The sequence below is a fragment of the Equus asinus genome, chromosome 20, assembly GCF_041296235.1.
Source record: "Equus asinus isolate D_3611 breed Donkey chromosome 20, EquAss-T2T_v2, whole genome shotgun sequence".
NCBI classification, from domain to species: Eukaryota; Metazoa; Chordata; class Mammalia; order Perissodactyla; family Equidae; genus Equus; species Equus asinus.
The window spans coordinates 12,060,187-12,072,398 of NC_091809.1; the positions used below are offsets into that span (position 1 = coordinate 12,060,187).

Below are 12,212 nucleotides of genomic sequence, written 5' to 3' on the forward strand. Positions count from 1 at the left end.
GCTCCCAGCCTGCCTCCGCTGGGACCAGGGAACCCGGAACCCCAGGCGCAGCAGGGCAGTGCAGCCAAAAGTGGTCAGGGCTGAGGGCTCCCCGGGGAGGGCATGCTCACACTTGGTGGGCACGTAGTCGGCGTAGGTCTCTGTGTGGCCCAGCTCCTCCGCCTCCTCCTCCTCGGCTTCGTCCTCCTCCTCGGGCTGACTCTGAGACTGAAGGCCATGCTGTCATGCCGGGGACAGTCCTGTCCCCCCCAGCATGGCCAGCCCGCCCCAAGGGGCAGGGGCCTGGCCCACCAGCCAGCCCAGTGATGGGGGTGGTGGGGAGAGGGCCTGTTTGTTCCCTGCAGTGTGGTTCCTCCCGGAGGCCTCAGTTTCCCCATCTGTAAAATGGGCAGCCCATGGCCTGGCGCATGGCAGGAACCTGAGCGTGAATGGCCGTCCTTAGTCCCCAGGAGGAGGAAGCAGGGCTGGGGAAGGGGCCTGGCTCACCTGGTAGCTGCCGAGGAGTGAGGTGCTGGAGAGGGAAGACACGGGGTTGTCGAGGCCCGGAAACGACCCACTGGGCAGGAACAACTGGAGGGGAGATGAAGGGGAAAGGGGCCATCAGCCCACAGGCTGGACGTGGGGAGGAAGTGCCTCGATGGGACCTCGGCCCAGCCTCCAGGAGGCTCTCCACACTGTCCTTGCACCCCTCGTGGGCCCAGCTGCCCACTCAGTTCTGGTGAATGACAGGCCCGGGACAGGACTGCACAGGGCCTGGTGGCTGAGACCCTCTGTATGCCAAGCTGCGGGCACTGGGGAGCATGTTGGGACCCTCGGGGGTGGAACAAGAGCCAGCAGGACCGTCCCAAGGGCAGGCAGGTGGGCCTGGGGCCCTGTGGACTGGGCCACTCGGCCTGTGACCCTGACGGGTGGCCACCACACCGTGTCTCTCACTGACACGGAGCCCAATTCACGTGGCAGATGGGCCGAAGGGCAGGCCCTGTGTTCCCTCCCACCCCCCGTGGATGGGAGCCCCCAGGGCTGGCGGCTCCTCTGTGAGGCGAAGTGGCTGGAACCCCCCGTTGTACAGATGACTGAAGCAGGGACGTGTCCAGTCCTGGGGAGACTGATGGCCTAAGAGTCTCGACCTGGAGCCGGGGCGGCCAGAGCCGGGGGACAAGCCCTGCCCGGGGTCTCGGAATCAACGTGGCAAACAGATAGGCCGGAACTGGAGACCAAAACCCACAGGGAATGAGTCACGCGCGCGTCCTGGCCCACGACCTGCGCCCAGGGCCTGCGAGATTCCAAAGCACGCTCGCTCTTAAAAAATGTAAATCGTGAGAGCAACGTGGCCACCCTAAATAGCTCCACTGTGAAAAAAACAGAAATGGAGAAATCCCCCCAGACCCCATGCCCACGCGGACCCCGCCGTCCCGACCGGGGACCGTGCCTGAGCTTGCCCAGCGCATGTGTGTCACAGACGGTCTCAGGGGTGACAAGGGTCCCCAGGGGGCTCAGTCACATGATGACCGACTGAGCTCTTACAATTCAGAAGTTTAAGAACACAGCCAGCTTTCTCCAAGAGAAAATAAAATAGGAGCGAGGTGCGGGAAGGTCAGGGACCTGCGCTCAGTTCCCTCTTGTTTTTGTTTTTAAATTGACACAAACAAACACACACGGAGGCCGGTTCCGGGAAGGCTGACTCAGGGTTCCTGGCGGCGGGCAGCGTTGGGTTTCAGACGCCCGCGGCTGCCGGGGCCTCCCGTTCCCCATGATGGGCTGGAGCAGGGGGTGCCCTGGAGACGTGGGCAGTGCCGCTGCCCCGCTGGGCCCCTGCGCCAGGATGGGGATGGGCCTGGGTGGCCTGCTGAGGCTGCCGAGGGCGGGGACTGTGTGGGCTGCTCTGGGCACCTGTCCCCCTGCCGGCCCCACCCCTCCTAGGCCCATCTGTCTTGCTGTCCTGTCACAGACCCCTCCTGTGGGCTCCTGGGGCCCAAGGGTGCCGAGGACCCTCCCGATGACTGGGCAGGGTGGCCCGCCAGCGTCTACCAGCGTGCGGGCTCCACTCAGGGCCGGCTGGAAGGGCTGCCCCTCTCTCCCAGCAGAGGACCCTGGAGAGGCCTGGATGGGGTGGGGCTCCCTGGCCTGGCCTTGGGCCCTGCCTCCCTCCCCGGACACCCCCACTGCCCAGTCCTGGAGTCTGGGCCTGGCGCACCCATGGCCTGCTCGCACCTGGGACCCCTCTGGGCCGGCCTCACCTCACCCTGGGCCCGGCCACCTCCTGTGTCCCCCCTGCTCCTCCCCCGCCCACATCCTTCAGGAGGAGCAGCAGAGATGCCGCCCCGTGCTTTAGCCCCTGCAGGAAGCTGGCGAGGCGCTGCTCGCTGGGCTGAGAAACAGGTCTACCCCCGCCTGACCTGGGACTCATTCCGCCAGCCTCACCCTCTGGGCTCCCACCTGGCCAGGCACACGGCCCCGTGGCCGCAGAGCCCACGGAGCTTGCTCCTGCCACACGGCCTGGCTGCTGCTGCTGCCTCCAGCCCTCAGCCCAATGCGGCATCTACAGCCCACCGGCTGCATCCCATCACGTGACCTCCGCTCCTCAAGCCCAGGGCCACCCCCTCGGTCTGTAGATATTCAGAGCCACAGCACTGTCTGTGGGGGACCGGCCTGGCACTGTGGGGTGTGAGCAGCATCCTGGGCCCCCACCCACTTGACACCAGCACCCCCTAAATGTCCCCAGGCATCGCCCAGCGTCCCCCGGAGGCAGAGCGAGAACCAGTGCTGGAAATGGCTTTTTGCTCATCTCCTGGTGAACCCTGGCTCCCCGCAGGGCAGGGGACGGCTGGGGCCCAGCACAGAGCAGGACGTGGAGGTCCAGCCACCGGAGGCAGCGAGAGGACCTTCTGCAGGAGGAGGGGTGAGGAGACGGGTGCAGGAGCTCCCCCCACCCGGCCCTGCATTTCCTGGGCCGCACAGGGAGCGTGACGATTCTCAACTGACCATCTCGTCGGTGTCCGTCAACAGCCCGGACCTGCCCCCAGCCTGAGGACGGGGCCCAAGGCCGGCTGCCGGCACGGAGGCCGAGGGGTGTGCGCACCTTGTCGTGGGCGGAGGGGCCAGTGTTCACGTCCCAGATGGTGGGCACCTGGCTGAGGCTGTCGGCAGGCAGGAAGTCGTGAGTGTCCGCGATGTCGGAGAGGGAGTCCACGGACGAGGAGAAGATGGAGGCATTGGAGAGGTCATCGAGGTACGAGGAGTCCTGCAAGACAGGCCGGGTGAGGGGGTGCCCAGAGAGCGTCCACACGCGGGGGGTGCACAGAGCCTGTCCACCCACATGCTGGAACACGATGCAGCCGTGATGAGGAGTGAGGCCCTGACACGGCTGCACGTGGACGGACCTGAACACACGACGCTCAGAGAGAGCAGACACAGAAGGACACACGGCGTGCGACCCCATGGACGGGAAACGTCCAGAACAGGCAGATCCACAGACAGAGAGCGGGCTCGTGGGTGCCGGGGGTAGGGGTGATGCTGATGGGAACGGGGCCTCTCTTTGGGGTGATGGAATGTTCTGGAACTAGATAGAGGTGGTACATACATGACTCTGAACAGACTGAGAATACTGAATTCTGCACTTTAAGTGGGTGAGTCGCACGGTACCTGACTGCATGTCGATAAAGGTGTTTAATCAATAAAGGAAAAAAGCAGGGCTGAGAGCCCGGAGCCCGCGCGGGCAGCAGCGGGAGGCAGTGGCGCACTGGAGGGCTGTCAGGAGGTGGGAGCAAGGCAGGGGGCCCCCGTCCTGCCCTGCCTGCCCGGGTCATACACAACGTGAGCTTGTGTGCACCTAGCCCGCACTAGATGGGGGAAACAGACAGGAACCGGCCCCTCAGGGCTCCCGGACCAGTGGGGAATGAAACCCCAGCCAGAGTCCCCGGCAGCGCCCCCTGGGTCGGGGTGCCCACGCTGCCCACTGCCTGGAAGGCAGTGGGTGCCTGCTTTGCAGACAGGTACCCTGAGCGCCCCGGAGCTGGGGAAGGTGCAGCAGCCCTCAGCGGCCCCCCACAGGGAGGGTGACCCCCACAGGGGGAGCCCCCAATACTCTCCCACCCTGACTGCTGTGGGCAGAGCCGGCCCAGCTGTGGCTACAGAGGGCTGGGTCAGTTGACATTTGGCCCCGACACATTTCAGGTCAGTGGGCGGGAGCAGTTCCCGAGCAGGGCAGTGGCCGGTGGGGACGGCAGACACCACACAGAGGAGCGGTGGAGGGGTGCCCTCCGGGAGCCCCCAGACCCTGTGCACCATGACCGTGTCAGCCAGGTGGGCCCGTTAACGGGCCGTGGCCGGGCAGCAGGGGCGCGGGGGCACGTGTCCCACTAACCAGCGGGGAAGGCCAGGAGGGCGGACGGGGCTGACCAGCAGGTGTCTCGGGGCCCTAGGGCTCATTGGTGGACTCTGGGGAGGCGGGGGAACGCCTGGGCCCAGAGCCCAGCCTGATGTGCCCACTCAGGCCTCGAGGCCACTGCTGAGCTGGCTTCTGGGGGCAGAGGGCAGATCACTGAGAACAAGTCCCCGGCCCGGCCTGTGCCAGGCCTGCCCCACGCCCCCCGTGAGTTCCCTCCCATCGATCTGTGTCAGAATCAGATCCCTATTCCTGGGGTGGGAGGCTGGCTCCAGGTGACACCATCCAGCTTCCCAGGGCTCTGTGCTCAGACACCGGCGCACATGGGGGTGGGGGGATGGGACCAGGCCCACCCAGCAGCCTCCCTAGGGTTGGCTGGATGCAGGAGCCTCGGTCTGCCCATCCACGGGCTAGGGTCAGTTCTGGTGCTGGCCGGGGGTCAGGGGCCATGTGGGAAAGACCACTCTTGGCCAAGTCAGCTGGTGTGAGGCTGGGGGCTTTGACAGGATGCCTCCCACCGGCCCCAGGATGCCTTGGCCACCCGTGCAGGGGAAGGGGGTGACCGCTCACTCCTGTGGGGTGCAAGGAGAGAGCTCTGACCACAGGCCTCTCCTCGCCCCTGCCCCTGGCTCCATCCAGCACAGAACCCAGGGGCACACCCCAGCCTCCCCACCACAACTCCAGCCGGCAGGGCCCAGCGGTGTCCTGGGCAAGTCCAGGCAAGGAGATGAGGCCTGCAGCTGCCCGATCGGGAGACAGATGGCAGCTGGCAGGACCGGCTTGGGCACGGGTGGCCTGGGAAGGTTTATGAAGCCCCACCCCTAAGCTCAAGACAGACGCAGGAGGGCACGCCAGCCCCAGGAGCAGAAGGGGTGCACCATGACATACCTCGGGGCACCCGGCACCCTCACACGAAAGCGACAACTGGCCAGAGCAGCCTTCTTGGGGGGAAACTGAGGCAGCGGTGTGCAGGTCTGGCCCTGCCTACCCTGAGGCTTGCTCTCTGCCTGCTGGGACCTCCTCTGGGCTCCACCCCATCCGAGGGCAGCTGGGGTCCAAGGTGGCCCGGCCTGAGTATAGTGGACGATGCCAGGAAAGGCCAGGTCACGGAAGCCAGCCACCTGGCCCCCCGTGAAGTGATGGAGCAGAGACCCCAGAGATCCCTGCAGGCAGGCCAGGTGGGGTCTGGGTACAGGGGAGGTGGCCGCGTGTGTCTGCAGAATCCCTCTGGGGCCACATCTGAGTGTGGCCTTCCCAGTGGGCGCCACCCGAGCCTGCGTGACAACAGCCCCCGGGGCCGTCAAGTTGGAGGCCCTGCTTCCCAAGGGCCCAACAGTCACCACATGGTGGGCAGGACCGCGGGGTCCAGCCCTGACAAGGGCAGAGGAGGAGGACCAGCAAAGGGCGCTGCTCAGAGTACCCCACCCTCTGTAAGGGCTGCACACGGTGGGCCTTCCCGAGGACGGTGCAGAGGGGGGACCCCAACGTAGGGGCCCGAGCAGCCCCCACCAGGAGGTCAGGGACCCCCAGCAGCGAGGAGCCACGTGGACGGCAGGGCACATACCCCCGGAGGTCTTCCTCCCGATAACCTATTGCCCTTCAGTGGGTCCTGAGAAAACAGGAGATGGACCCCAGGGAGGGCGTCCTGCCCACTCCTGCCCAGTGCCTCTTCCGATGGCCCTGGGCGTCCATGCGAGGGACGTCACAGGAACCGTCCTGGCCCAGAGAGGACTGAGGAGCCGTGGTGCCTGCGTGCCACATGGGGTCCCAATGGGGTCCCAGGACAGGGGAGGACCCCAGGAGAACACAGGAGTGCGAGGAAAGCGGGGCCCCGGGTTCATGAAATGCACCAGCCCCGGCTCAGCGCCAGGAGCATGTCCGGCTCCAGTGTGCGGCGTGAGCAACGGGGGGCTCTGAGCCGCCTTCCCGCCGTCTCCGTGACTCCTGAACTCCTCTGAGATAAAGTCTGTTTAAAAAGTGGGGGCTCTCTCCTCACCCTGTGGACACTGCACCCACCAGATGCCCTGACCAACCGGCCAGTGAGAATCGAGAGGTGAGGGGAGGTGGGGCCGCACGTGGTCACCGGGGGTCAGGGGGAGGTGGGGTTCCCAGGGGTCCCTCCCAGCTCACCCCTGTGTGGGTGGGGGTGAGAGTGGACCCTGCCTCACAGGCTGCCGGCCCGCCTGCGTGGGGCCCTGACGCCCAGCAGCCCTCCAAGGTACGCCCAGCCCAGATCGCCCCCCCCGGGCCCCCACCCCAAGTGCCTCCTCCCAGGACCACAGGCCCCCACCTGGCTCCTTTCATGCAGCCCCCGAGTGGGCAGGGAGCTGGCTGGCACCCCTGACAGTTCTGAGGGACCAGGAGGGCATGGTGTCACCAGCTGCTGTGCCCGTATCTCCAGCATTTCGGGGGTCCCTAGACCAGGCGAGGAGCTGGCGGGACCCCGTGGAGTTGCCCATGCAGTAGCCCTGCGGCCTCAACCAAGTGGGACGGATGGTCCCCCAAGATGTGGCTCTGGGCCTCCCCCGTGGGGCTTCAGATGCTCAGCACCCCTCTTGGCCCGGGAAGCCGACCCCAGACACCCTGCACAGACGGGTTTTCTCACCCCGGGCAGCTGGACGCCCGCCTGGGTCCGTGGGAGCCCACAGAGGGACGAGACCTGTTCCCACCTGTCAGCCAGAGCCAACCACAAAGGCGCCCCCCCACCTCGCACGGCGACTCTGAGGACACCGAGAGCCCACAAGACACTCAAGGTCCCGACGCTCCCAGGAGCCTCGGGGCAGGAACAATGGGGGGGGGGGCAAGACGTGTGGGGGGGGGGTGCGGCATGTGGCTGTCCCCTCCCGCCACAACAAGCACTTTCCGTTTTGAGGCCGTCCTCCTGGGCCGTCCCACAAGCCCAGGGTCCCCACATCACTCGCTGCCAGAAAGCAGGCGGGAGCAGGGCGGAGAGGAGGGGGCCCCAGCTCGGTGGGTCCCAGCAGTTCCACAGGTGGAGCCAGGGGGCCGGGGGCCGGGTCCCGCCCCCCAGAGCCGGAGCCAGCGCCGAGCAGAGCGGCCGGCGTGTTACCTTGTTGAGAGCCGCGAACTGCAGCCAGAGCTGCAGCTGGGACATGGCGTGGCCGCCGGGTGTCCTGGCTGGCGGCGGGAGCGGCTCCCGCATGACCGCGGCCGGCGGCGGAAGCTCGCTCTCAGCCCAGCTGCATTTACATGTTGGTTTAGTCACCCCGGGCGCCGACTTCCCCTCAGGCCGGCTGACTTTCAGGAAATGATGCCTGCCTGGTAAGTCAGGGCGATTCCTGGCAGAGCGCGGAGAATTACTGTACGGGGCGGAATCTAGCCACAGACGGCTGTCAACAACGCCGCCCGCCCGCCCGCCCCCCACAGGCGCACCCCGCCGGCCAGCCCCCCGAGGCTGTGGCCAGACCCCCGCAGGCACTTGAGGGCCCGGCTGGGAGGCCCAGGCAGGCTCCTCCCGGCCCTGGCCTCGGTTTCCCCAGACTGCTGGTGCACTGGGTTCTGCTCACCTGCCCCCCTTGCCAGCTAAGCTGGGCAGGGACCCGCAGCTGGTCCCCGTGTACCCACAACCGTGACTCTAAGGGGCACAGGCCCCTGCGTCACAGAGAGGAAACAGGTCCAGCCCACCCCTCCACCTCCCACGCCCCCCCAGGCCCAGCCTGCAGCTCCTGAGCCTGGACCCGAGGCCAACACCGGCCTCCCGGGGCTCACCCCAAGGCCTTTGCCCGTGCTGTGCCCCCATCTGGAGGGTTCCCACCCTGCTCCTCCTGGAGCCCTGCCAAGGGACCGGGTGTCCCTGGAGGCCCCGTTCTTCCCCTCCCCGCCTGCTTGGTGACCCTCAGCTCAGCACAGAGGGCGGGTGGCAGGCAGGGCTGGTGGGTGTGGCACAGACACCCGTCCCTCAGGAAACAACTGTTCGTTGCAGAACACCTGCTTTCAGGGACGGCTCTGACGTCGGGGCCGTCACTCAGCCGCAAGGAGGGGCTGGCAGGCGCGCCTCCCTGCTCCTGCCCAGCAGTCATGGGCGCACACGGGAAAGCGTGGTCGTGGGGTCCGACACGGCAGATGCAAGGAGGCCACCCTGGCAGCCCCCGCCCTGTCCCCACCCACAGCCGTGGGGCAACACAAACCCCCACAAGGGAGCGATTGCGGCTGAACACCCTGCCATGCCGCAGCCACTATGGCTGGGTCACCAAGCCAGACAAAGACAGCGTGGGGACCACAGGGAGACGCGCGCAGACCCCAGCTGACCCTGTCCACACACGCTGGGGGCCGGCTCAGACCCAGGAGCCAGTGCTGGAGGATCGAGGAGGTGGAACAAGGGGCAGGCGGTCTCCCTGGGACGGTCAGCAGGTGCTCAGGAAGCTCAGCGGTCACCATGGCCTGCAATTCCGCTCCCAGGCATGCGCCCGAGAGAAACGCACACGTGTCCACATGGACCTGCACACAGACCTGCACACGTGCACCACCGTGGCACAATGCACAACAGCCAGACACAACCCCAGTGTCCATCGACAGGTGAATGGATCCACACACGTGTCCCCCCCACACGCTGAAATAAGACACAGCCGTGAAGAGGAGCGAGGCCCTGACACAGCTGCACGTGGATGGACCTGAACACACGACGCTCAGGGAGAGGAGCAGACACAGAAGGACACATGGCGTGTGATCCCAGTGACGTGAAACGTCCAGAACAGGCAGATCCACAGACAGAGAGCGGGCTCGTGGCGGCCAGGGGCTGGGGAGGGGGTGGGGCTGATGCTGATGGGGCAGGGTTTCTTCTAGGGTGATGGAATATTCTGGAATTACATAAAGGTGATGAATACACAGCTTTGAAAATACTTTAAAATGGTGAATTTTAAAATATGCAAACTTAACCTCAACTTCAGAAAAAACTACTAGAAACTGAAATGAAAAGAAAACGTACAAAGCATAAACACAAACATGTTACTAGATTTAAGTGACGTAAGATTTGCAAGTTGCCAGCAAAGTTTCTAAACTGTGTCTGGCCCCCATATCTCGTCACCAGACAGCTGGCCAACCGGCAAGGTGACACTGAGGAGACGGGGAAGCCAGGGGATGGCTGGGGGTCCCACGACAAGGAGAGGCCCCGCCTGGGGATCCTTACCCGCTGGGCACCCGGCCACCTCGCCCGCCCACCTGGCGGCTGTGCCCACCCTGGCGGCCACGGGCTATGGGTCTGCGATGGGACTGGACGGGGGTGGAGGGGCTGAACCAGGTCCGGGCAGAGGCCCCAGGAGAGGTCAAACTCGGTGACCCCCAGGATGTGGCTCCGTCCCTGTCTGGCTGTCTGAGCTGGGGGGCTGCCCTGCTGGCGGGACCCTCTCTGGCCCCCGGGCCGCCCCTCCGCCATGTGGCCAGGTTGGGCACAGAGGGGCTCTCTGGGGCTCTTGCCGCCTGGCCGTCCCCACCTGCCTCGGCCCGCTTCTCCCGCATCTAATGACCCGCCCCCAAGCACAGTTAGGGCTCAGCCCCATTGGCCAGCCCCGAGGTGCAGCAAAGGAAACTGAGGCCAAGGGAGGGGTGGGCAGCACGCACCGGCAGACGGGTGGGAGGGCATGGCACAGCCCTCAGGCTCACCTCGCTGCTAGAATGTTCCCGCTCTGAAAGCTTGAACTATGCCCCTCAAAACGACATGCTTGAGGCCTGACCTCTGAGACCTGTGAAGGGAATCTCGTCTGGAGACGAGGTCTTTGCAGACGGGTCGTTAAGATGAGGTCATGCTGGAGTGGGGCGGCCCCACTGCAATGACAGGTGTCCTTACAGGAAGAGGAACATTTGGACACAGAAGAGCAAGTGACGACAGGGGAGGGAGGGGGTGACGCAGCCACAAGCCAAGGACGTCTGGAGCCCCAGAGCCGGAAGAGGCAGGAAGGACCCTCCCCTGGAGCCTGCGGAGGGAGCGCGGCCCTGCGCCCCTTGACCTGGGACTTCCAGAACCATGAGGGGCACATCTCTGTGGTTTGAGCCACCCGGTGGGTGGTGCTGTGTTGGGGTGGCCCCGGGACGCTCATTTGGCTGCCCAGCGGCCCGAGCCAGCACAGCCAAGAGGGCCGGAGCCCTCGTTCAGTGGGACCCTGACGCAGGGCTTGCTGCAGGGTTCCCTCTAGGAGAACCTGCTCTGGGGCAGCTGGCAGCCCCCTGAACCCTCCCCACCTCCTTGTCCCTGGTTCCCGGTGCCTCAGTTTCCCTGCAGAGACCCCCCCCCCCACCCGAGACACCCACGCCCCTGCTCCTACTGGGCCTCAGCGCAGACCACAGCACGAGGGGCCTGGGCCCCTGCGAACCCAGGGCCTCCTGTGAGGAGGAGCTTGCGCCTGCTCCCGCCAGTGCCAGTAACTACTGGGAACCCGCTGGCGGGGGCGCCGAGGCCTCTGATCCCGCGAATCCATCTGCAGAGCAGTCGATGCCGCCCGCCCCTCGCCGGTGGGGAGCTGCCGAGAGTTTGCAAAGCACTTTTCTGGGCTGTGACCTCATCCTGGCTTCCCAGAAGCCCTGGGCTGGCAAATGGAAAGCGTCCTTACGGGTGGACGCAGGGCCCGGTGGAGATGCCTGGAGGGGACCCTCGGGGTGGACGCCCGCCCTGCTGGTTGTGTGAGGGGGGCTCGGCGCGTGGGAGAGAATGTTGTCAGGGTGGCACCTGCTCCGGGGGAACAAGCGTGCAGGGTGGTGGGGGACAGGTGCTGGGGGCCAGCAAGGGAGGGCAGGGCGGCCAGCCTACAGCCAGGACCCAGAGACCAGCATGGCGGAACCAGAGGACGGTGTGGAGGGGCAGGGGCAGTGAGGGCTGGAGGCATGAGGCGGGTCTGGATTGCTGAGTCCCTCACCCCCAACCCTGACCCCTAGATGTCCCCAAATAGCCCCCCAATCGGATCAGCCACGTCTGCAACATACGTCCACGCAAAAGCCTGTACAGAGATGTTCACAGCAGAACAATTCAGAATCGCCAAAAAGTGGAAACACCCAAATGTCCATCAGTGGATTATGGATCCACACGTGGCCCCCCACACGCTGCAGCCGTGAAGAGGAGCGAGGCCCTGACAGAGCTGCACGTGGACGGACCTGAACACACGACGCTCAGGGAGAGAAGCAGACACAGAAGGACACACGGCGTGTGATTCCATTGATGTGAAACGTCCAGAACAGGGAGATCCACAGACAGAGAGCGGGCTCGTGGGGGCCAGGGGCTGGGGAGGGGGTGGGGGTGATGCTGGTGGGGACGGGGTTCTTTTGGGGGATGGAGTGTTCTGGAATTAGGGGAACGGCTGCACAACCCTGTGAATTTACTAAAAGTCACCGAATCACATGATATGTGGATAATATCTCAATTAAAAAATAATGAAAAGAAGCCGCACAGCACACCCCCCAATGCACAGCACACCTGGGTGGGAAACCCCACGAGGGGCCCCTGGAGCTGTTCAGGTCAACAACCAGGGACGCAGGAGCCCGAATGGCTCTGTGCCAAGGAAGTCGGAAAGAGAGGAGGCCCATCCTCAGGGAAGTGGGTGGCGTGGGGGCCGTGGCAGGGGAGGACGTGCTGATGGGGCCGCAGAGGGCCACAGGTAGCCCTGGGTGATGGGCAGTGGACAGTGACAGCCCGTGAGCCCACGCTGTCACTAACAATGACCGAATGAAGGAGGGCCAGCTCTCCCGCAGACGCCGCCAGCGGGGAAGCACAGAGGAGCGAGGGTTCGAGCGCCGCCACAGACACCTCAGGGACGGTTGGTGCAGACGGCACCCACCGATGGACAATGGTAAGGCCATCCCATCCCCAGCACGCGGGGCCGGG

The 12,212-nt window shown here is 65.5% G+C and overlaps 1 protein-coding gene across 6 annotated transcripts in view; it reads right to left on the reverse strand.

Moving 5' to 3' along the window:
• Positions 1 to 12,212, reverse strand: part of SBNO2 (strawberry notch homolog 2) — a 55,071-nt gene that overhangs the window by 16,491 nt on the left and 26,368 nt on the right. For 4 of the 6 annotated variants that reach the window (XM_070491044.1, XM_070491043.1, XM_070491046.1 and 1 more), the window contains exons 5-7: positions 3,080 to 3,241; positions 487 to 570; positions 111 to 207 (exon numbers count right to left, since the gene is read on the reverse strand). In XM_070491044.1, the coding sequence (XP_070347145.1) occupies positions 111 to 207; positions 487 to 570; positions 3,080 to 3,241 (343 nt within the window). Of the gene's footprint in view, positions 1 to 110; positions 208 to 486; positions 571 to 3,079; positions 3,242 to 7,454; positions 7,688 to 12,212 lie in introns of those variants that run through there. The other 2 variants (XM_070491048.1, XM_070491047.1) reach the window with 2 other exon arrangements.